This window comes from Berghia stephanieae, chromosome 9, assembly GCF_034508935.2.
Source record: "Berghia stephanieae isolate SIO BIC M18660-M18661 chromosome 9, UCSD_Bste_1.3, whole genome shotgun sequence".
NCBI lineage: Eukaryota > Metazoa > Mollusca > Gastropoda > Nudibranchia > Aeolidiidae > Berghia > Berghia stephanieae.
Window position 1 is genome coordinate 6,560,786 of NC_088368.1, and position 22,500 is coordinate 6,583,285.

Sequence of the window (22,500 nt, forward strand, 5' to 3'; positions counted from 1 at the left end):
ATTTTTACCACCACTACCATCACCTCCACCACTACCACGTCTTGCGCTACCACCACCACCACCACTTATACTCCCACCACAATTAATACAAACTTTATTATTTTTATTTCCGCTAGCACTTTGATGACCACAGCAACACGATGAATTTCCAACTATGAAACTACCTCCGCTGTTGACAGAGGTAATATTGATCCCACTTGAAGCAATTTTATTATTATTACTGCAGCCACTTCCAACTCCGCTGACACTAATATTTCCCCCTTCCTTTCCACCCGGGCATTGAATTTCTTTTCCACCACCACCACCTCCACCTCCTCCTAATCCGCCACCACTACCACCACACTCTCTTTTCAATCCCGGGGTAGGGGTGGAGATAGCTGAGGCGGTGCCGATGTTAATGTTACCGTCCCGACCGTCCCCATTGGATCCATAATTAAATTTACCCTCCAATTGGCAGTTTGTCTCCCCTTGTCCCATACCCGACTTGGACCCTTTTGTCGCCGCCGCGGAGGACGATGACAAACCCGAAGTGGAGATTTGGGTCTGGGACGATAATAAATGCGACGACGAAGACGACATCGATGATAACAGAGGTAACGACGGCGCTGATAAAGCGTTAGTCGATGCGGAATTGACACCATTTTTATCAGCATGAGTAGATTTCTGTGAGTTAGCATAAGAATTCCCAGCAATCACAAGACTGCTGTCGCTTCCGGAATGATTCCCGCAGCTAATTCGATGTCTCATTCGACTACGATCAGTGTTCGAAGGGCAGGCTCCTCCTGGAATATTACTATTATTACTCCCTTGCCCTCCTCTTCCTCCTCCACCACCAACACCAACACCACCACTACTTCCATCTTTATCTTTACTCGTCATTGAAAACGGAAATTTTTTTCGTCGTTTGTCGAATAGTACCTGGTCATCCACCGTGAACGTGGTCGGCGGATTAAAACTGCATTCGTCCTCTCCATCTCCCCACAAGTTGTGAATTTGTTTCACCAACGCCGCTACAGATCCTGCGTCGGCGGAGCTTTTTCTTCCTTGCCATCGGAGACGTGATAGTTTGGACTTGGCCGAAACGAGCGTTCGCTCATCTGTCAAGCTGCCACGCCTTGGATGGGTGTCTTTGAGAAGACGTTTCGGAACAGGCGTGAGGCCGGTGTCGGAGAATTTCCTGCGTCCTTTGTAGCCGGTTGGGGGTGAGATATCCGGAGAGGTGAGCTTAAGCGGAGAAATTGCGCTGGAATGTGACGGAGAAGTCTGGTTGTAGTGGTAGAGATTGTGCTGAGGAGAGGTTTGTAAGGATTGTGTAGAAGATGCGCTAGATTGGGAATTGTTTTGTTGTTTTGTCGGTGATGGTTTACAAGATTTGGTGCTCTGTTGATTTGGGTGATAATGTTGTTGTTGGTATTTAGTCGTAGAAGAGTCGAGAGAGGAGGAGTAAGTCGGGCAAGTGTTTGCAATGTTTCTAAATATAGCTGCTCGAACTGGTGATGGTGATTTTTTGGCTTTAGTTGGTAGTGGCGATTTCCTTCCGGCTGAGGTTTGGTCGCGAAAAAGGTGGTTACAAGTTCCTTGAGAATTTCTCCGATTTGATGTTGCTGTTTGGTCGCATGTTGTAGGAACCGTGAGATTTCCTCTCTCGTCGCTGCTAGTCGAAGACGATCTTTCTGAAGACAGTGACCCGCCCTTTTCAGCAGACGATCCTGCTCTTTTTATGAAGTAAGTTACGTGCTTCGCGAAAACGTTATCTCCTACACCGCCGCATTTTTCATCCCCGTCAAAACTTCCATTTGATGACGTAATCATATTTCGAGCCTTTCCCTGTGGGTCACGTTCAACGCTGTCAGAATGGATTTTAGTTTCCGGATCAAAGATGGGAGATTTGCGAAATCCACCTCCTTGCGCGTGCGCAATGGGAAATGCTCCACTTGCTCCTCCAGATCTAAAAGCGGAAGAGGGAGTCACAACATTACCGCTTCCTTTTTGATTTATCCGGTTTCCTGTTGAACGATCGTCCAAACTATCATTCGATTTTCTCATCGCCGAGTCTTTCAAATTAGGCGATGACGTTGTATAATGATTGTTATACTGTGGATGCCCTCCAACATTGTAATCTGAATAATTCTTGTTTCTATAATCCTTACCCGTTTTCGGATTTTGTTTTTGTTGCTGTTGTTGTTTCACAACATTCGATGGCGTACCGCTGCTGTTTGTCGGAGGAGCAGAATGAGAAAATGAGAGTTGCTCCTTTACAACAGCGACTCGGTTGCTAGTTTCATTACAGCTGACGTGGCGTTTTTTCTCGGAGTGTGAATGGATTACCGATTTCCATTTGGCTTGGATGGAGTCGAGAGCAGTTGCTGATGGTGTGGTCGTTGTTATAACCGTTGCTGCAGCAGACTTTTTATGTTCGTCATTTGATTTTTTATCCGTTTTGTTTTTGGCTTTATAAGAAGATGTAGCACCATGATCACGGTTTATAGTAGTTGAGCTGTTGCTTATATTAGTACGACCACCACTGCCACTACTGCTACTACCACTTATCGACGATGATGCGGAGATTGTATGAGTTGTAATGTTATTTGTTGAGAGCAGGTTATCAGAAAATGGGGTTGCGCTTCTGCCCCTTTCACCAGCACTAAAACTAGTAGCAACGCCGCCACTGCTGATAACGATAACACCACCACTATTAAACGTATTGCCACTATTGTCAGGTTTATTTACAGAAGATGACGAGTAATCCGCTGACTTTGAGAAAAACGATGAGTGGCCGGTGAGCAATTTTGTTGACCCCGATGCGGAGTATTGTAGTTGATTGTGGTGGTGTTGATTGATGCGATGGTGGTGGTCATTGTAATGAGTTGTAGTAGCAATGCCACCTTGGCTAGTCGTAGATAATGGCACAGTGGCTGTGCTGGCACTAGCAGACAAACCACTAGCCGCTCCTGATCCAATGCCGATACCCAAACCAGTGACTGAGGCTAATGACGAGGCAGTGGCCGTCGTCGCCTGCGAAAAAGGTGGGGAAGGCGATGCAGTGGCTGATACAGATTGTGACGACGACGACGACGGTGAAGCGGGTGCTACGCCGGTGTGACTGTGACGCTGTGACAGTGGCGGGTGGTGAACGTGGCGGCCAAGGTGTGACTGGGGATGGAGTTGAGTTGACGAAGTCGAAGATAACATCGAAAATGGCGCAGATGCTGTTGTTGTTTGTTCAAGTAAAGATGGGGAGGAGGGTGAGATTTTGGTCGTGTTGGTGGTAGTAGATGTTAAGGTTGATGTTAAGGCGCGATGATGATGGTGATGAGTAAATGAATTATTTTTGTCGTTGTTGTTGATGTTTGTTGTTGTTGATGATGAACTGGTGGTGGTGGTGGTGGCGGGGTTGGTAGAGAGGTTGGATAAAGACGTAAGGTGAATCGCTGGAGCAGAGGATGCGGAAAGGTTAGAGGAGACCCCGGTTGGATGGAGGAATGAAGAGGAATTTGAGGAAGATTTATTTTGGTTGGAGGATGATGGGATAGGTGGTGAGGATTTCACGGGTTGGAGAGCCCGATGAAGTGGATGGTTTGGATGGTGGTGAGGTTGTTGCGGTTGCTGTTGCTGTTGTTGTTGTTGTTGTTGCTGGTGTTGATGAGCGTATCGTGAATGTGAGAGTGAAAGTAGCAATGGTTTGTGGAGGTTCTCTTCACGTTGCTTTTGCAGTTGTAGCAGTTGCTGTTGTTTTTGTTGGCTGATGGCGGTATTTGACGCTGTAGTCGAGTTGGTTGGGTGCTCGGGGGTTGGTAGAAATGGAGGTGAAGAGTGTTGCTTTTGTAGCATGGCGTGGTCCCCGCCTTGTTTGGGATGTGGTGATAGGAAATTCGACGAAGAGGATCTGTCATCGCTGATATTACCTTGAGATGCAGAAAATTTCTCACCAACTTTTCGGAAAAATCCACCAAGTTTTGTCAACCCCGTTACTTTTGCAGTAGGGGACGCAACCGTGCTTTTACTATCAATTTTCTGATTTTCACTTTGAATATCCCCAGTTGCTCCCCTTTGCCCAGTCGTGTACGGCGGGGCGCTTCTCAAAGCTTTGTTACTGTAACCGACAACGCCGGCGAATTTCGGTTCTTTGTCTGGAAGGCATTCTGTACTCGAGGAGATCCGGATAGCAGGATTATAGCCTTGTTCAGCGCTTCCTTTGTAATATTTTGCGGAAGACGCTTCTTGTTGAGTTTCAGTCGTGATGTAAAGAGACGGATCTAAAAGATCAGCAGGACTTTTCATCCGACCTTTATTTGGATTTCTAGATGGTGACGTAAAATTAGCTGAAGTCATTTGTTGCGAAGGCAAAGGAGTTGTCGCATCTCTCATTGCGTAATCATTGCTAGATGCAACTCCCATTGCTGCGAAAGAAGCAGTGTCGAAACCAAACATCAGAGTTTTGTCGTGATCTTGCGATCCTTCAGGAGTGACAGCTGCCCAACGGCTTGATGGGCAAGATAAAGCTTTGTTGACTTTTTGGTGACTGGAGACTTCCAGTCTAGGCGATTTGGCAGAGGGTGAGGCGGTAGGGGTTAGGCACACAAAGGAAGGTGAACGAGGGGAAATGGCTGTATGATGTTGTTGATGAAACGGCGAGAGGAGAGAGTTGGGAACAGCTCCGGGGTTGGACGAGGAAGGCGACGCTGTGCTTTGGAAAGGTGATTTGTTGCGACCTGATGTGGCCGTCGTCGTTGTTGTGGATGAAGACGATGATAACGATGCGGTTGTCGTTGAAGATAAAGATGTAGATGACGGAGATTGATTGCTGCTGCTGCCTCCGCGTTTAGCTTTGATGACGACAGGAGGAGAACTGGGTCCTTCCCTGATGCTGCTGACATCTTCCACCCACCAAAACGGCGCTGGAGTGTTGGTGGTGGACGCTTGCTGGTGATGTGGAAGTGGCTGACTAGCACCACTACTACCACTGTTGTGGTATTTATGGTGAAGAAGGTGATGGTTTTGGTAATAATATCGGTGGTTGATGAAGGGGTACGCGTTTTCTGGTTGAATAAAAGAAACTTTATCCTCAACCAAAGGGGAAAGATGTTTTTGTTGTTGTTGTTGTTGTTGTTGTTGTTGTTGTTGTTGCTCCTGCTGTTGCTGTTGGAGAATTTTCTGTTCTTCCGTCCACGCTTTAAGTGCAGCAACCAATTCATCTTCCTCGTCATTATCACCCACTTGCGATTCACAAATACTAATGCGATCATTTCTACCATTGCTGTGATTCTTATTATTTTCTTTGTCATCGCCATCGTCATCGACATTATCATCATCGTCATCGTCGTCATCATCACTGCTTGTGACGTATTCCTGTAAAGAAATTTCTTCCAGACAGTGCTGTTGCGTTTTCTGCTGAATCTCCTTCTCCTGCCATTTTCTTATCGCCAAGACCGCATCGTCATCGTCTTCCTCTTCGTCATCAAAAAATGAATCCTCACTTCTCTCCTCTTCCTCTTCCTCACTATCCTTCTGGGCATTCCCAGAGTCGTAAAACTCCCAGCTACTGTCCGAATCGAGCATATTACTACTCACGGTCAACCTCAAAGGGTGACGTAATTTGTAAGGCTTTTTATCCTTTCCCTCGTCATCGATTTCGTTGTCGTCGTCATCATCATCGTCGTCATCGTCATACTTATACCTCCACCCACCCCCTTCCTCGTAGTGTCGTGTCAACTTCGTTCCACAGTCCGCATCCAGCCACTCCAAAACCCTCATGGATTTATCAAACTTGCTATCCTTGCTCTTCCTTCCTTCCATGACCACGCCTTCTCGCACTCTCCTCCCTCTAATCGCCGCGCTAGCGGCGGAGGAAGTAGGTACTTTCGATTTCGATGAATTCTTAGAAATGCTCATGACTTTTCCAAGAATTTTATTTTTCACCATACCGCCGGAATGGGCGTTTTCTAGGGACGATTTCCTTTCCACTTTCCCTTTCCTCCCGAGGATTTTGTCCAATTTTCGAGGTTTCGGAGCGTCATCTTTCCAATCCTTGATCATCAATGACTTTATAGTCTTTCTATTCATTTCATTGAAATAGTATTTTTTTTAAAACGTATTCACTTTTCCCTAACCTTAGTCATTTCTTGTTAAGTAAAATCTCCACACTTCATAATATCCAATTAACACTTGCCATTCGTTTCATTGTCTTGTAATTCATAATATAATCTATTCATTCCCAATTTGTTTTGACTACCAAATCCAAGCATCAGAAACACACTGTATAGTCTGTCACCTTAAACAACTACAAAAGACGTCTGTCTAACTTCTCTGTCATGGCACAAGACCAAAGGGCTAGAGCTCAGGTGGTCGCTGGTTCGGTTAAGTAAGTAAGTAAGTATGTAAGTCTTGACTACCACGACCCTCCTTAACCACTCATCTAAACAAATATTCCACTGTTTTCATTTCCATTCAAACGCTTACACAATTGTTATGGAAATACTTGTCACATAATATAATAAATTCTATATCTGCTATCACTTTTATTCATTTACATAAAGGTTTTGGGTGCACTCTTCCACCATAATTTTTGTTTTTGAATGAATTTGGCGTCACTCGGTTCTTTATAATTGTTTATAGACCACCAGTTTGGCGATTAGTTCTCTTTTTTAAGTCTCTCTGACAAAAACAGACTATACAAGATAAAGGCTACAGATATTTGTGTGTGTGTGTGTGTGTGTGTGTGTGTGTGTGTTGGTACGACTCATCAGGCAGACAGAATGGTTGCGTATTTTAACTTAACGCAAAACATCAATACGCTCTCCAAGGTCGTAAAGAATGGATACAATTATTGACGTCACTCAGCTCTTTGTTGTTGATTTTAATTTTTTTTTTTTGACCAACAGAGAAAAGAACAGTTCTCCTTTCAGTGGCTACATTAAATTGAAAAGAACAGTTCTCCTTTCAGTGGCTACATTAAATTGTTTGCATGTGGTACACAAATGATCAGGCATTCAGAACTGGCGAGTTTGTTTGGGTTTTTTTTACTACTTAAACGCATATCATCAATTCAGTTTTATTTCTCCAAAATCTTGTTTATATTATTCAATTTGTTTGTTTATTTTTCGATGTCCTCGCGGGAATTCCAGACACCAGCGAGAGAAGCGATGATGCTGGCCATGTCTTGCTTTATTCTCTCAATCCATTTGGAGTCGTGCGCATGTCTAGTGAAAATAATTGTGATTGATTTTCTGACGGTGAGATGTGTTATAGCCATATATCTTGTTTGCGTCGGGTCCTTCCGGTTGGGAGAAAATGGCGGTGTGTGTGTCTGTGGACATAAAAATAAAGAATAGAAAAAAAATTAAGGTAAAATAAACTTGTTTAAACCGATGCAAAAATAGATCAATAAATAAATCAAGATATGAATATAAAGATAAGTGTTTATAAATAAATAAATGAATGAATAAATGAATAAATAAATAAATAAATGAATAAATGAATATATATATATATATGTGTGTGTGTGTGTGTGTGTGTGTGAATGAAAAGATAAACGAATAAAAAATAAATAAATGGATACATGAATAAATGAATAAATAAATGAATAAATAAATCATTAAGAACTATCATAGCTATTATCTGTGATTTATTAACGGTTCTCGAAGCATGGAACTGACAAAAACATTTTTTGCACTACGTTTGAAATGGCATAAGGGCGGGGCAAAGATAGCGAATTGGATAAGGTTTAAACCCAAAGTATTCGGGCTCAATCCCCGCATCTTGTAAGTCGGCATCTTGTATCCCTTCGAGCAAAAGTCATAGCCCCAAATGCTCACTTTGCGATCTTGCACTGCGGCTGATCGTCGCCATCGTTAACTTATATTCTGACACTATAACCCTCAAGGACTTATAAAAAAGTTACCATTTTCTTTGTTTAGAACCAAGCTGCTGGTTGCTGGGCGAACGTGACAGACTATTGAATCCTATAGTAGTTCTGACGTCACACTTTATAAACTTCCGGTTCCAAGCTATTTGAATGCACGTATGTATGTAACAAACCCTTCGGGGAACTACGTAGTAATGACTAGGCTACATATAGGTGTGCAGCAACTGCGGTAGAGACTGCCGTGCAAGGATTGGTCTGCTGAGTCACATCCGATACTGCTCTCAACAAGACTGATGAGACCAATGTCATACAGGGTGCAAACCATCGTTTCTTGGGACGGAATGAAGCCTACAGAGAGACACATAGGTGGCAGCAACTTCTTATGGTTCTCACACTACTATGTTATGACGATCGACCCAATCAACGAAGTCCGCTCCGCTTTCGTGCACCGTCGCGAACCGGCCCGATAGCATCGTCACAACACACCGTTCAACAAGATGCTCTGCGGTTTCGGGTTCTTTCCCACATCGGGTACATGTAAGATGGGTGGAAAGTCCCCACTGATTAGGTGGCATGACTATTTTAATAGGTGGATGTATGTAGGCAGTTTCTTAAGATTACGGGTGAGGTAGATGAAATTAAATTAAATTGAGCTCTTATATAGAGCAATATCCACTAATAGTGCTCAAAGCGCTTTACAAAGGGTCCCTGACAAACAGCAACAGGTAACGCGTAGAACGAGACATGACGCCTGTTAGGCGATATTATATTTTTTTTACCGACAAAGACAACGCTGTTAACGGCCAGCTACTCATTTTACACCTGAGGACGGTGAGAGAATGTGAGTAAAGAGCCCTTTCCATGGCCTCAACTATGCGCCGAGCGAGGCTCGAACTCAGAATCTTCCGATCCGAAAGTGAGTACGATGAGATAATGTGGGTAAAGATGATATTTTTTGAGGACCAGCATATATCTAAAACTGGAACATAAGATCCCATTACTCCAAAACCAGAAGATCATTTACACAAGGTTTTTATTCAGTCCTCCAAAGACTGGTCTTATGTACAATTCCCCTGAGATTTGAACCAGTTTTATGACATCTTATTTTTGTACTCTACCATCTTTACTTAAGACCTTACGAAGAAAACACACATTTGCCAAATGAGCGATCATTATCCAACCCCCCCCCCCTCCCCACTTCCCCCCCCCCTCCCCCCAAAAACAAAAAAATCCCTACCATTGTCTGATATACTTAAGTTACTCATAGTATGGAAGAAAACTACCAAAATAATCATATGACTCCCCCCCCCCCCCCCCCCCCCCCCCCCCACACACACGCCCAAAACACCGTTCGCCCTTTTCAAACTCCCACAACCCCCCCCCCCCCCCCCACCCCTCCCATTCCCCCCAACAACGACAACAGCAATTATCTTTAGTATAATGATATATTAATATATAAAACATTATCTTAAAAAGAATACTGTATAAATCGAAGGTAAGTTTTAGAATCCATTAGATTAATGGAATTTTCATACCATAGGGATTAAAAGAGTAATCAAGATATTGGTGTTTTACATAGTTTGGTTTTCTCTGGGATGTTATTTTTTGTTCTTTTATATAAATATGATTTGAGCTCTCTTGATAATAAAAAGAAATAATGCTAATATCTTGAGGCGAATCCGGATAAACAGTTAGTTAAATATCTGATTCGATATGATGTATAATTATGTGAGGCGCTGTGGCGGAGAATGACCGGCAGGTTGATATATATATATATATATAATATATATATATATATATATATATATTAAAATAATGATGAGAACGATATAGGGTATGAAGAAGTGCCAGGTGAAAGCAGAGAATAAGAATATCGCGGTGTCAGAGCCAACTTGGGATCTAACTGACACGGCACCCTCCGCCTGGCGGAGAGAGAGACATATATATATACATATATATGTATATATATATATATATATATATATACACACACATATATATATATATATATATATATATATATATATATATATATATAGAGAGAGAGAGAGAGAGAGAGAGAGAGAGAGAGAGAGAGGTGGGGGATCATCGAGCGGGCGCACTAGCCACTGGGCCATCCGATGATGTGGTGTGTGTCCCGGGATGACCGATGCCGGCTTGCACATAGTCATAGACCTGATAAGACAATGGATACAATGGGGCAGACAAGTCGTGATGTCACACTTTCTATTCATTCGGTTCCAAAAGCATTGGAAGTGTGTATGTAACCTGCCCTGACTAATAATGAATAGTTTAACAAATAAAGATAAAAATAAAATAAAGATATTAATTTAATTTAAAATTAATTATTTTTTTTTAAAATTATATGGGTGGCATAACTATTTTTGTAGCAGGATGTTATAGGCAGTTTCTTAAGATTACGGGTGAGAGTAGATGATCTTGTTTGACGACCAGCATATATCTAACACTGGAAAATAAGATTCTATTTATTCGGTTCCAAAATCATTGGAATTGTGAAAGTAACTTGTGCATCAGAGGACTAATAATGAATAGTCTACATATTGAATCATATAAGGGGGCATAATTATTTGTGTCAGTAAATGACATAATCAGTCGGAAGGTGAACATTTTGGATTTGCATTATTTTCATTTTCTGAAAGAATATCCTCACCAGAGTATTTTAATCTTTATTTGAAGTAAATCGGGTGATTTTTCTAGAAGTTATGGTCAGGTGTATGGGAAATGTATTCAGCAACTTATCTCAAATTTCATACTTTTTCAACTTGACTAGCTGTAAAATATATTTTGAATTGAAATTAAGCTTTGATATTTCCCAGAGATGTACAAAAAGGGTTGATTTAATCATTTATGACAAGAATTAATTTTGGATAAAAATTGACCTTCTAACTAAACTTGGCAGTATCTCAGTTCAAACCTTTTCACCATCCGACTGAGTCATTCACTGTAACACTTTAGTAGCAGGATGTATTTGCAGATTCTTAGGATCATTACCATCCATCGTGACTTGCGCTCTTGAGTACGTTGCCGGTCAACTGTCTACACGAATCACGATCCTCTGCGGTGCGCATGAAATCTGTGTTGCTTTTAAAGTCACATTTGACAATTCTTAGATTATTTAGATAAGTCATTCTTTGTCTTCCTCTAGCTCTCTTTCCTTCGATCATCCCAGATGCTACCAACTTTTCTATTCTGCCTCTTCTCCACACATGTCCCAGAAACCGTAACTGCCTCTTCCTGATGTTATCGATCAGTATTCTTCCCTTTCTCACCTTCTCCAACACTTCTTAAGATATCGAGACGTCAAAGTATGAATACAACCCAATAGCTTATGTGCAAGTGAAATTCTGTGGCTTTTTATGAATTGAACTGTTCATTTGCGTGTTTATTTCATGCTTGCGTTTGCTGTTTTTGTTGTTATGTTTTTTGTGTGCATTTTATCTAAACGCATAACATCAATTTGCAGATATTTTCTATTAATTATCACACACATACACAAACACACACACACACACACACACACACACACACTCAGACTTATACAACACAACGCACATATAAAAGAGCGAGGATGGACGATCTTTTTTAAGACCAGGACTAGAAAATTGAGCTTTTTAAAAAAATAATTGAGATTTTATATAGCGCAATATCCACTTAACATGCTCAAAGCGATTTACAAGGGATCCCTGACTAAAAGCAGCATTTAACATTTAGGACAGGACATGACGCCCATCAGGCGATATTATGATTTTTTTTTCTGACAGAGACAACGATGTTAACGGCCGGGTATTCAATTTTACACCTGAATACGGTGCGAGAATGTGCGTAAAGAGAGCCTTCTCCAAGGACTCGTCTATGCGCCGAGCGAGGCTCGAACTCAGGACCTTCAGATCCGAAAGCGAGTGCCATACCAATTGACCACATAGCCGCACTTTCATGTAGCATAATTTCACAAAAATTTCAAAGTAAAATTTACATTTATTTTTTTCAAATGCATTTTGATAGTTGGAATGACCTTTACGTAGAGTTTGAACCCATTTTTTTCTTTTCAAAACCGACGTGCACATGTATACAGGTCTAACAGCCGAACTCACTTACGGGCCTAGTGTAACATAGTTGTAAAGGACAATATTTTGCCCCATTAAAAAAAAAATTTCCATTACAACAATGAGCCCATAAGGAATTACGTTATCAGACCTGCAAATAAGTACACGTCGCTGAACACCATTTTTTTTTCTCTACAGATTTCAATTATCTGAAAAACCATAAATCTGCGAATTCGGTTAATTCTGAAATTGAGGGGGGGGGGGGATATAATGATAAAAACTCGGTCAAGAATTTTGTAGATTTGATTCCGCTCAACGGAAGTTGGTACAACATTGTACACAAAGAGAGTAAAGAAAATACCGTAGACAAGTCGTGTTCTTATTGCTTTTCTTCTGCTAACCCTGTCTCCCACCACTCTCTGTTTGTATAGATAGTATGCAGATGACGTCACTCAGGCCTTTGTTATTGTTTTTGCCATCCGCGTTTGTGAGTTGTTCTCACTAAACTGCTATAAAAGTTCATGGTTACACAGAGTGTGTGTGTTGGTCCGTTATACTTCCGGATGGCAATGTTGTGAACTCCTTGGCCAAGCGCATTCTATCTAAAGACTGAATGAAATTTACGTCACTCGCTCAGCTCTATATTATTGTTATTGTTTTTAAAGCCAGACGTGATTATTGGTAGTTTTCACTTAAATTCTCTCAAAATCAGATTTTTTTAAATTTCAAGGTTACACACAATATTATAGATAGAACGAAGTTGACGTCACTCGACTTTTTCTTATTGTTTTTTTTTTGTTGTTGTTGTTGTTGTTGTTTTTTTTTTGCCACCCATGTTTATGAGTAATTCTCACTAAATGTATTAACCAGACCATAAACGTTGAAGGTTACACGGAGTTTGTGTGTTGGCCCGTTATATTTCCGGATGGCAATGTTGTGAGCTTCTTAACCAAGCGCATACTATAGATAGAAGGAATTAAATTGATGTCACTCAGCTCTTTGCTATTGATTTTAGCCAGCCATTTGTATTATCTAATAGTTCTTGCTAAATTCTATCAATCAGATTTAAAAGCGTTCAAGGTTGGTCTACATATATTATAGTTTTGTGTGTTGGAACGTGACATCCAGCTGTCCACTATGGGAGGTCAGGAACCCCACCCAGCTCTCTCTCTCTCTCTCTCTCTATATATATATATATATATGAGAGAGAGAGAGAGAGAGAGAGAAAGAGAGAGAATAAATTAGATAGATAGATAGACAGAGAGATAGAAAGTGTTAGATAGATAGATAGATAGATAGATAGATAGATAGATAGATAGATAGATAGATAGAAAGAGAGAGAGAGAGAGAGAGAGAGAGAGAGAGAGAGAGAGAGAGAGAGAGAGAGAGAGAGAGAGAGAGAGAGAGAGAGAGAGAGAGAGAGGAAAAGAATGATTTGCCTTGCTATTCAACGTTGCCAGAGATTTCTTGGCCGAAGCCGTAGCGTAGCCACTGATGGCTTTCGCTCGGCGACAGGAGGAGGAAGTCTGAAGTGGCTTGTTGGGGACTCGGAGTCTTCACTTGGAGTAGAGTAATTTTCTAATACGAGAGCTACGTCAGCGAACGCGCTGTTTGGAGTCGGATGAGGGGCCGGAGATATAAATATGACCCACCGTCTCAAAACGGTATTATGTCGGGATGAACCAGATACTAAAAAGCCAAATTATTATTATTAATAATAATAATAATAATAATAATAATAATAATAATAATAATAATAATAATAATAATAATAATAATAATAATAATAATAATAATAAGACTAATGATAATATTAATAATAATAATAATAATAATAATAATAATAATAATAATAATAATAATAATAATAATAAATGGTATTTATATAGCGCTTTACCTCGTTGTCACAGGCTCTAAGCGCTTTACAATGATATAAAACAAAACATATTACAGTAAGACAAGTGTGAAGGAAACGTGATACGAATTCAATTTAACAACAACAAAATATGAAAATAATATTGCAACATTATGACGTAAAAAGATAAAACTTTAAGCGAGATTTGAACGTTGTCAACGAATCCGAGCATCTCAAGTGTGATGGGAGAGAGTTCTAAAAATGGGGGGCCGAAAATTGAAAAGACTGTTCACCTATTTTACGCAATGGCTTAGGTTTGACAAGGATTGATTGGTCATTGCTTGACCTCAAGTTTCTATTGGTGACATATATGTTTAGAAGGTCTTTAATATAGGAGGGACTGTTGGTGCTCAAGGATTTGTAGACAACAGTACAAATCTTATAGGCAACTCTTTTTTCCACAGGAAATTAAAGCTAAACTGGTCAAAAATTTGAATTATTGCTATTTAGCATTTTAAGATACGATATTAATTCTCTTCAATGGAATATACAAACTCATTGCCAGCCTGATATTTCTGGCTATAAATTCTATTTTCAGCAGCTTATTCGTTCCGGCATAGGAAACGTTTTGAGACGAGGGGTCGCATATTATAACTGTGACCGAACACCTCAAAACAGTGTATTATTATGTCTGGCAAGCGGGCATGCGGCTATGGGGTCTTCTGGTATGACACTCGTTTCGGATCGGAAGGTCCTGGGTTCGAGCCTCACTCGGCGTATAGTTGAGTACTTGGAACAAGTATCTTTACTCACATTCACTCACTGTACTCAGGTGTAAAATGCGTACCTTACCGTTAATAACGTTTTCTCTCTCCAAAAAAAATGTATTATCGCCATACAGGCATCATGTCTCGTTCTACATGTTACGTGTTCTGTTGGTAGGGACCCTTTGTAAAGCGCTTTGAGCACGTTTAGTGAATATTGTGCTATATAAAAGTTCAAGATTTTTTTTGTTTAAAGCGTGATACTTATAATTCAATCAACCCCTTTCAAATATCATCTCAAAATACTATCTTAATTACCACTTTTATGCGGATGACTCCCAAATTTACGATTCTGTCCCTGTAAGTGATTTACAAAATCTCGTAAATCGATTTTCTGATTGTTTGAATGAAATAAAGACATGGCTGTATCAAAATAAATTAAAACTTAAAGATGAGAAGACGGAGATCCTGATGCCGTGTGGTACGCCAAATATTCTTCAAAAAGCAGACAAACTACCAATTCTTCTTCTTCTTCTTTCAGCATTTTGCAGGGTTGCCATAATGAATGCCATTCACGTATCTTGATTCAGAGCATCATCTTCCTCCTCCTCCTCCTCCTCCTCCTCCTCCTCCTCCTTCTTCTTCTTCTTCTTCTTCTTCTTCTTCTTCTTCTTCTTCTTCTTCTTCTTCTTCTACTTCATCTTTCAGCCTATCCCGAATTTTGCAGGGTTGCCTTAATGAATTCAACAGCTCCATGCATATTGTTTCATAGCATCATCTTTCTCCAGGCCCAGCTCTTTCATATCGCCCTTTACCCTATCCAACAATCTAGTCCTTGCGGGGGGGGGGGGGTCTCTTTTTTCCTCTTTTTCCCGCTAATACTCTTCAACAGTCGTAACGTCACTTCCTTCCTAATTACGCATGGTAACTTAGTAACACTGGCTCTAAACTATCGGAACAATGGCGGACGCCCGTATGAAACATTTCCACGGCGAGCATAAAAGCGTATCCAGAGGAAAAAAAAGAAACATAAATGTGATCATGTTTTGACTTTTACACATTCTGGTCACAAGGAATATGAAAAGTTCTAGCCAGCATAAAGAATAAAAAGTAATGATTTTCTTTGTTTAGAACCAAAATGGCCGCCGTTGCCGGGCGTGTTACATCAGACTACTGAATCCAATTGTGAGGCCAATACTTTCCTTCCCACGTTCTCCCTCCTCTCTCGTCGCTTTACATTTCAATCTATCTTCTCTCATCTTTATTGATACATTCTTCAAGTCAGTCAACCTTCTCACATTATTACCAATTACTTTCCATTGATATTTCCTCGCATGCAAAAAAATGCGCTTCCATGTGGCCTGCAGGAGGGAAAAACAATGTTAAGCGTATTGAGGGCATGGGAAATTATGGATCTGCTCTATGTAACGGTATGCATTTATTTCATTTTATATTGATCTCAATATATTGATATTTAAAGAAAACTTTTTCTAGCCAAACTTTTTTAAAAAAGTTAGTTCTGTTAATGTGTAGCGAAATGTGTGTGATAATCACTCCGACACACACACGTACACACACACACACACACATACTCATAGAAAGAAAGATAGAGAGAGAGGGTGTGTGTGTGTGTGTTTGTGTGTGAGAGAGAGAGAGAGACAGACAGAGATGGAGAGAGACATAGAGAGCGAGAGAGAGAGACATATATATATATATATATATATATAGAGAGAGAGAGAGAGAGAGGGAGAGAGATAGAGAGAGAGAGGGAGAGAGAGAGAGAGAGAGGAAGCGAGAGAGATAGAGAGAGAGGGGGGAGGGGTGGAGTGACATAACAATACAAATCCATTTTATCCTTGTCTATAATTATATCACTTATCTCCCTTGAATAGCACAACCAAACACACAGGCCCTGTTTCATATTATGGGATATCGATTACTGGGAATCATCGTTTTCGATACAATGCTTAACAAGCATAAACACATGTTGGAAACTCCCTTGAATAGTACGGCCATGTTTAATCATAATAATAATAATGATATGATATATGGATTTCTAGAATGTATGTTTTTCGATATACATTAAAAACAAATAATTTGGAATCGATATTGGCAAACATTGCGGGTCATTTGTGAAATGGAACAGACAGCTTTTACTTTTAATTGAATCACAAGCATATATATATATAAGGAGAGAGAGAGAGAGAGAGAGAGAGAGAGAGAGAGAGAGAGAGAGAATGGATTTGACGCACGCAGATCTATGTTATTGTTTTTATATGATGAGGCGTCGAAGAGCGAAGACGTCTGTATGATCTTTATTGATGACCAGTGTTTTATTTTGCCTAGAAAAAATGGTTCCATTTCTCTGAAAACAGAAAATCAGATATACAAGGCTTGTGTAGTTCGCGATGTTTACCAGTCGCTTTTGTGCGGCTATGTGGTCTAGTGGTATGACACTCGCTTTCGGATCGGAAGGTCCTGGGTTCGAGCCTCGCTCGGCGCATAGTTGAGTCCTTGGAAAAGACTCTTTACTCACATTCTCTCTCACCGTACTCAGGTGTAAAATGAGTACCTGGCCGTCAACAGTGTTGTCTCTGTCGGAAAAAAAATGTATAATATCGCTTAACAGACAATTATGTCTCGTTCTACATGTTACGTGCTGCTGTTGTTTCGTTTTGTTTTTAAGGGTTTTACGGCGCTTGCAACACATTAAGGTCATATCATCGCCAGTAAAAAGGAAGAAAATGAGATAGTAAAAAGTTCTAGAATTACAACTAAAGCACACAAGAACAAGCAAGACAAAGGGAATTGGTTCAAATTGGGCACAGATGTAGATTCCAAGAGCACACCGTCAAAGTAGTTAGTTTGAGATCACCTAAAAGTCTCATCCAGACACAAGCACAGGTCCCCACTAAGAGGAATACACTCAAATGTTTACCAATCATATAATATAATATGTAAACTAAACATAATACAATGCATAACAGAGAGATGATTTACAAGGAAAAAAATATCATCTCCCAAAACTACAACTATACATTCGACTGTTTCCCTCCCAGCCAAGGAATTCCAGCCAGGATCAGGACAAAACCAAGTAATCTCATTCCAAGACAACGACGGAAACAATTGGAAAACGGGTATGGGGGGATAGAAGACACAGCATGTACCTCCCTGCCCACTATGGGAGATGTTGCTGTTGGTCAGGGACCCATTGTAAAGCGCATTTAGTGGATATTGCGCTTTTTATAAAAGCTCAAGTTTGTATGTTGTAGTCCTTCGGAACAGCTGGTTACACACTTCCAATCAGATTGGAATCCTCATTTAATTTTGACGTCACGTTATTGTTCTCTATTTCGGTAAATTTGAAGTGAGTTATTTTCACAACCCACCCACATCTAGTACATTCACCTTGAGTGAGTGATCACGTCGCCATCGTTAACTTATAGATAGTATGCGCTTGGCTAAGAAGCTCATAACATTGCCATCCGGAAGTATAACGGACCAACACACAAACTCTGTGTAACCATGAACTTTTATAGTCGGGTTTATACAGTTTAGTTAGAAAAACTCACAAACGCGGATGGCAAAAACAATAACAAAGGCCTGAGTGACGTCATCTTCGAACTATCTATATTGCCTGACACTGACCAAAAAATGGCGTCATAATGCCAGTCTTTGGCCACAAAAGAAAACAAATCGTGGGTTGTAGTCAATAGTTCAACCAATGGGACCACCTGTTTCCATGAGCACTACTAACGACAGCTCACTAGGCGGTGTAAAAACCAAATAATGACGTCAAAATGCCAGTCTTTTTGGGTTTCAGTGTCAGGCTATAACTTTACGATGGCTGCGGTGATCCCCTTCCCTAAATCCACGAAACTCCGATGTGGAAATGTACTATTTAAAAAAAAATTCCAAATAGCCTATCTGTCTCTATTCAGTTGACAGCTAAGGTTCTTGTGCGTGTTTATTTTAAGTTTATGATCTTTCATCTTAAAAAAGGCTTAGCCATTTTAAAACCCTTAAAATAAAGATTTCATTCTGAGAAAGGGTGTATGAAACTGTGCTAGATAGATTAAGAAAGAAATTTTATTTTTAAATGTTAAAAAATCCATGAAAATCCGGAAATGTAAATGGAGTAGGCACTTATGTTGATAACGACACGGTAATGTAAATGTTACTGCTCGAAGCTGGGAGAAATAAATAACAGTGTGAAACTGAATGTAAGCGTCAATTTGATATACGAAAACAGATAAAATGGACGTTTCGGGTTTCACCTTTATCAACAAAACAGGATGAATGAAACACTATAGACGAATGAAATAATGTCTTATTCACTCTCATTCGTCTGTAGTGTTTCATTCATCCTGTTTTGTTGATAAAGGGAAAACCGAAACGTCCTTTTTATCTGTTTTCGTATATTAAATTGTAGCTTACATTCAATTTCACATTGTTGTTTATAACAACAAAAAATGAAGTGGGTAGAAAAGTGCCAGAAGACAATAGAGAATAAGAGGAAACCTAATGATGGATAACTCGCATCGTATAGTCGTATCTGTAAGGTCGGGTTGGGGGTGGGGGGGGGGGGGGTTCGAGCCCCCATCGCCGCGAAGATTTTTAATTGTCTATCGTCTTCGGGTACTTTTCTACTCACTTAATTTCTTGATCTTGTGCGGCTATGTGGTCTCGTGGTATGACACTCGCTATCGGCTCGGCGCATAGTTGAGTCCTTGGAGAAGGTCCTTTACTCACATTCTCTCACAGTACTCAGGAGTAAAACGAGTACCTGGCCGTTAACAGCGTTGTCTATGTCCAAAAAAAATGTAATATCGCCTAACAAGCGGCATGTGACGTCCTAAACGTTAAATGTTAAATGTTGCTGCTGGGTACGAACCAAAGACCGTACCGCTGAGCCACGATGCCCTATAGATAGAACGAAGATGACGTCACTCTTTGTTATTGTTTTTGCCATCCGCGTTTGTGAGTTTTTCTCACTAAACTGTATTAACCTGACTATAAACGTTCATGGTTACACAGAGTTTGTGTGTTGGTCCGTTATACTTCCGGATGGCAATGTTGTGAACTCCTTGGCCAAGCGCATTCTATCTATAGGAATTAAATGGTCCCAAATGTCGAATAATCACTGTGTAGTGTTATGGTAACACATCTGACCGGTAACCAGGCTTTCTGAGGTTTGATCCCCTGTCAAGGTTGGCGCATTAAAAAAATTGAGCTTTTATATAGCGCAATATCCACTAAACGTGCTCAAAGTGCTTTACAAGTAATCCGTATCCAACCGCAACACTTAACATATGTGGCCCTTCTCCCCAAAACGGTATTAAGTATGGTTGGTTAAGATGTTGAAAATTGAATTTATAGCCAGAAATATCAGACTGGTGTTGAGTTTGTATGTTTTATTGATGAGAATGGATACCATATTTTAGGTTGCTAATGCCAACAATCTATATTTTTAACCAGTTTAACATTTAATTCGGCTTTTAAGCATACGGTTCGTTTCAACATAATACCGTTTTGAGACGATGGGTCACATATAAGACGAGACATGACGCGATTTACATTTGATATTTTTTGACAGAGACAAAAAAACACTGTTAATGGCTAGATACTCATTTTATACCTGGTTACGGTAAAAAAAAATGTTTAAAAAGAGTTTTTTGTTTTTTTTTCAAGGACTCTTTTTTGTTTGTTTGTTTGTTGCTTTAGGTCTCTTCCAACACAATTGAGGTTATATGAGAGACCGCTGAAACAAAAAAACAAGCAATCTAACAAAAATAGTACAAATGTAAATCAAAATCATAACCTAAAGATATCATAAGCTAAATTATAAATAACCAAGAACAAACAGGCAGAAGATTTACAGAAAAAAAAATATCCCCTGTCAAAAATACAATCACAAACCAAAGAAGCAGGATAGGCTAGTAAAGAGAAGAAGAAACGACATCACTATCGGATCGTACACCCATGCGAACATCATAGGGATATGATTCAAGGGTGATGCTCCCATCCAACCACCCGCTTTCAAGGACTCAATTTTGCGCCTGTTAGAGTGCGCCTAGAACCTTGGGCCTTCTAGTCATACATATCACGAGACCACATTATACATAGCCTCAAAAATGGCGATATCGTGAAGTGATACGACTCAATGTTGTCGTTGTCGGAAACAAATTACAATATTGCCTAACAGGTGTATGTATGTATGTTATGTATGTTTTTAATTCAGAAAAGTGAGTGGAGCAGGCACTTATGTTGGTAACAACAAGATATGAAGTGAGTAGAAAAGTGCCAGAAGACAATAGAGAATAAAAAATTTTTTCGCGGCGGTGGTGGGGTTTGAACCTGCGACCTTATTGGTACGACAACTCCGCCTGGCAGGTGAGAGCGTGGCTCTACCGTGTGAGCTATCCACGAACACAAAAATATTCGTTTCAAACCCAAAGTCATTTCTAGATCCCTCTCTCACCCACTTCTTGAGATCGCCGATTCGTTCACCACCATCGCGAAATAATTTTGACCAGCAGTTAAGCTTAATAGCCAATATTCTCATCACAAACATATAACATAGAAACGATTGAGACATTGATGTTTGTGTTGAGAATATTGTATGTTATGTATGTCTGTCTTGCCTTACATATTAAGTGTTGCTGTTGGCTTGGGACCCTTTAGTAAAGCGCATTGAACACATTAAGTGGGTATCGCTCTATATAAATGCTCTAGTTTACTTTGTTTTGTTTTGTTTTGTTTGTTTGTTTTTTTTTGTCTTTGTTGTTGCTGTTTTGTGTTTGTTTTGTTTTTATATTACCATCCAAACAGTTTAAGGAAATGTAGTGTCTGCCTTCTCTGTGAAGAGCTATAGATAGAATGCGCTTGACCATAGAGTTCACAACATTGCCATCCGGAAGTATAACGGACGAACACACAAACTCTGTGTAACCATGAACTTTTATAGTCTTGTTAATACAGTTTAGTGAGAACAACTCACAAACGCGGATGGCAAAAACAATAACAAAGACCTGAGTGACGTCATCTGCATACTATCTATAGCCTTTGAAGCATATCATTACGGTTATCGATATTCAACTAGTTCGATCATATATCTAACAAAGAGTACGCTGAAAGGAGAAGAAGAAAGAACAAAGGAAAGAAAGAAAGAATGAGAGAAAGAAATAGTGAGAGAGAGAGAAAGAAAAATGGCGGCATCAAAAGCTTATTAAAAGAGTATAAAATAACGTGGTTCTCTCTCAGTCTCTCTCTCTCTCTCTCTCTCTCTCTCTCTCTCTCTCTCTATATATATATATATATATATATATATATATATATATATATATATATATTTCTTACTTAAGAAAAAGAATAAGGAGCCACACATTGTTACGACATGCATGAAGCGTGCTAATTTGCACGGGAGTGTGGGGTCAATCCAAGCAAGAGATGAAGTGAGTAGGAAAGTGTCAGAAGACAATAGAGAATAAAAATTTCGCGCCGGCGATGGGGCGGGGTTTGAACCCGCGACGTTACTGGTACAACAACGCCCCCTGGCCGGGGAGAGTGTGACTCAATCGTATGAGCTATCCACGATCCCAAAAAAGATCGCCTCTAACCCAAGTCATTATTAGAGCCTCTTTTTTCCCGACTACTACAGATCCCGGGTCCAACACACACACAACCACCGCGAAGTTAGTTGGCCAGCAATTAAGCTTAATAGCCAATTAGCCGGGTCAATCCAAACGTAACTTTTAAAAACAATTGCTTGTCAATAAGTGACCTAGTCTCAAAACAGTATTATATCTAGATGAATAGAAAACGGTAGGGGCTGCCTGAGGCCGGTGATCGTGAAAATACTAACAAAAGAGTGAAAATAGAGAGGCTTCGTATGGGAACAAAACAAACAATGGACGTTTCGGGTACAAACCCTTCGCCAGCACAACAATACAC

At 40.2% G+C, this 22,500-nt stretch overlaps 1 protein-coding gene across 1 annotated transcript in view; it reads right to left on the reverse strand.

The window, feature by feature from the left end:
- Nucleotides 1–6,081, reverse strand: part of LOC144980306 (uncharacterized) — a gene marked incomplete at its 5' end in the record, with an annotated part of 234,081 nt that extends 228,000 nt beyond the window's left edge. Inside the window, 2 exons of the mRNA XM_078927963.1 lie at nucleotides 1–5,112; nucleotides 5,218–6,081. The exon at nucleotides 1–5,112 is cut by the window's left edge and continues 1,759 nt beyond it. Of these exons, the coding sequence (XP_078784089.1) occupies nucleotides 1–5,112; nucleotides 5,218–6,081 (5,976 nt within the window). The remainder of the gene's footprint in view (nucleotides 5,113–5,217) is intronic.
- Between the last annotated feature and the right edge of the window lie 16,419 nt (nucleotides 6,082–22,500).